This window comes from Acanthaster planci, linkage group LG15 (assembly GCF_054643075.1).
Source record: "Acanthaster planci isolate LZ-2023a linkage group LG15, COTS_SCS, whole genome shotgun sequence".
NCBI lineage: Eukaryota > Metazoa > Echinodermata > Asteroidea > Valvatida > Acanthasteridae > Acanthaster > Acanthaster planci.
Window position 1 is genome coordinate 13614896 of NC_141791.1, and position 3495 is coordinate 13618390.

At 44.4% G+C, this 3495-nt stretch overlaps 1 protein-coding gene across 1 annotated transcript; it reads left to right on the forward strand.

The window, feature by feature from the left end:
- Positions 1-232: 232 nt before the first annotated feature.
- On the forward strand, positions 233-3495 carry LOC110978919 (uncharacterized). Its single transcript, XM_022234256.2, has 3 exons — positions 233-386; positions 940-1341; positions 1681-3495. Exons 2-3 carry the CDS (start codon positions 954-956, stop codon positions 2277-2279), a joined length of 987 nt encoding a protein of 328 aa, XP_022089948.2. The 5' UTR covers positions 233-386; positions 940-953; the 3' UTR covers positions 2280-3495.

A 3495-nucleotide genomic window follows, 5' to 3' on the forward strand; every position in this document is an offset into this window, starting at 1 on the left:
CATAACCAAAACAAATGCACGCGCTCTCTTCACGCGTGCCATGCACGGTGCATGCAGGGGCCTCATCTAATATGAACCAATCAAAACGCTTCGCATAATGAACCCTGAAAATCTTTACCAATCATCATATCGTACACTGCGCAGGCTAAGCAATGTGGTCTATATTTGGAAAAAGCAATTCCAAATAAGGCGCAGAGGTACGGAGAATTTATGAATGAACGTAATAGTGTCATGCGCGGAGAAAGTGGGAGCTCGACGCGGGAATATCGGCACTAGGAACTGTTTTTATTTTTCCGGCAGCGACCGGACGACTTGGCCAAGCATTTTTGGACTGACAGTTCTTCTAATTTTGCAAGCTCGAAGCTCTTCACAGACATTGTACAAAGGTAAGGACGGTGCAAAGAAACTAATTATTATTGGAAACTGTTCGAACGAAAATAATCTATTTAAGCATGGAGGTAGAATCACATGGTTTAAGTGTTCCTCTAGTTTTCATCGAGGACTTGATGATAAAGAGGTCGATCGAGGCTTTGGCTTTCGAGATGCCCCTCGAAATATTTTGATACTTTTGGCAAAACTTGTTGTTTCACTTCTCTTTGACAAAATCCAATAAAAAATAGCATAATAAACAGATAGGTCGCGATTGGAAGACGGGAGCTAAATGTTCATTGCCAGTTGAGTTGTGACCATGGCCATGGACACACTAGTCCTATCCTGCCTGGCCTGATCACGCACTCACGACGTGTTGGGGTGGATGGAGTCCATGCATTATGTGTGCGTGTTTTATTTGGGGAAAATGTGTGCACATGTACGAAAGGACTTCTCATCAGAGAGAAATGCTTCGAGTATTCTGATGAATATTTCCCGGTAATTTTCCAGACGTGATTTGGATAAATTAACTGGTCTGTCTGACACAGTCGAATGCATTTTTCTCTACAGACCCTATTTTTGAGATGACAGAGGTGGACGTTCCATTTTACGGCTCTCATCTTAAGGTTCAGCATCTCCACCAATTCGACAACATGCCTGACGAGGATGAAGTCCGGAGCATCGCCGGTCCCTTCATCACCGGCCCTAATGATGATGATGCGGACTTGGAGGGCGAGATTGCCCGCTGTCAGGGCCTGGATCTTGAGGGACTATTCGGCGGGACCATCCCCAAGATACCCGATGCTTTTTACGCCAAAAATGACGGACTTAAAGCTGACGAAGCATCGTTTCCGGATTGCTCTTTGAGTGGAAAGGCGGAGTCTACGCAAGAAGTTGTGCACGTTCAAGGCAATGGTGTCCCAGTTTCCTACGAAGTTCGTGGCCTACAACAGCACGAAATGCCCGTGATCGGTACGAATGATTATCGCTGAGTCTGCAAATTTTGTTTTTGTTTTTAAAAATATACATCGTTTTCTCACAGCCCCGAAGTGTAATATGTTGCCATAATATATATGTATACGATACGTAGGGCCTGTGTCAAATGAAAAAGTCACATTATGGGGGGGGCTAAACGTTGAGAAAAGTAGACTTATAACTTAATTCCATGTGCATTTTACTTTGTATTTTTATTTCGAGAAAAGGGTTGACTTTGTTCAACTTGTTTGTAAAACCTTGGATGGATTAAGACTTTTTTTGGGCTGTGAATGTGATTCAGATTTAAATTGAAAATGTGTTTCGTTTTGTTGACAGGTACACACATAGATCCTCGCATCATGCCAGGCTTCAAGTATCGAGTCCGTATCCTCGGCAATGAGGCTACCGAGGTGACCCCAGCAGCTCCCCGCTACCAGTTCCGCGGTGAAGCGCTCCACCTTCTCCGCGTTGGACAAGGCTACGGCAAGCGGCTTACCTTCACGGCGGACAGCCTGAACGAGAACACCAACTACTTCTGGTCAGACAGTATTCCAACTGGCTACGGCTTCGCCATCGTCGCCGTGCACGCTGGGGATGAATTGGTGATGACCGATCTGGCCCGGCGGCCCATCGGCAACGGAACGGTGGAGGAGGCCAGCCCCTGTCAAGTCGAACTCGGCACCGAGACCTTAGTCGACCAGGACGCCGCCAGAAACCGAGAGACTATTGTCAAGAGAGTCTCGGTGATCATGAAAGTGCGGCTGCGGTACACCTGCGAGAGGCACGGGATACGGTCGATCCGAGCGGATGAGACGGTGATAGTCCGTGGAGTGGCCAGGGTCATCAAGCAGGCAGGACATAACAAGGCTTACACCAAGTGTATCGAGGAATTGGAACTTCCACATCTAGGAGAATGTCTACTCTACTTGCGCTAGCGCCGCAACAGTACAGATGAACAGTAATAAAGTTTAACCAAAAAGCAGCTGTGTATGTACGTTACTCCTTGCATCTACAATCCAAAGATCCTTTTCCAACCTTCCACATGCTGCCTGTTCATTTGTTTGTTCGATAAAGAGGTTTTATTACCATCTGCATGTAAATGATTTCTAAACTTGCCTGAGGTTAACCACGCACCTGTCGGCCGCTGGAATGTCACTCCGATGTGTTTTGTCTGGTCTCACAAAAATTCAAGTGTTGTAAGCTTGCTATACTGCAGCGAGCCCCCTCCAAGACGAGTTCATCACCCAGATGCAAAGTCACTTAAATGAAGTGTTTTTGTTGCGCTTGTACGCGTTGGCGTTGTGTCTGTTAAAGCTAGCCATTTTAATCCAAAACAAAACCTCTCCAAAACATCCCAAGCAGATCCAAAGTCATTCAAATGAAGTACTCGTACAGGTACATTTTGTATTGTATTCGCGCTTCGAATTTAATATTACATAACTTACCATCTTACCGGTAAGACAGCATTGATTTGAAAGCCGGGCTAACCTTTTAAAAAAGGGTGCATCTGAGAGAGTACATTCCTTGGTTTTCACGCTCATATTGGACATCGTAGCTGGGAATGTTAAGAAATAATTGGAAAACCAGAAAGACTTGTACGGAAACGTGCCCGCAAATAAAGAACAAACGTTGTTCAAGAATTTATCGTTCTTGACGCCCTAAAAATCCGTAACTCCCCAGGGTGCGTGCAATGATGGAAAATGGCACGGCAGGTTCACAAACTGTGGAGTGGCTATTGGCCGCAACATGAACGGCAGTTGTAGTTTTTCACCGTGTGTACCGAAGTGACATCCGAGCGAAACGAAATGTAAAGCATGTACTTGTATAAAGTTGAAATGGTTTTGGTTCCATTGTAATAATCGTTCATTTTGCTGCTTTTCAGAGTTATTTGGGTTAAAGTTTTATCAAAGTATGAACTTCTTAAATGGTCCACTTGCATTTTTCCCAAAACCTGGGTTTTAATGTTATTACCATCTAAATGAGCATAATTATATGTATATGCATTGTTTTTAGATTTCTCTGCCCGTCTCTCTCGCACAAATAAATTAATGAGGCATAATGTTAATATCGGAGTTGTATCGGTTTTTATGTGTGTGATTTGCCTGAACGTAACTTCTGTGGAATAAAAATGATGCAGGTATTTGTCAGGAA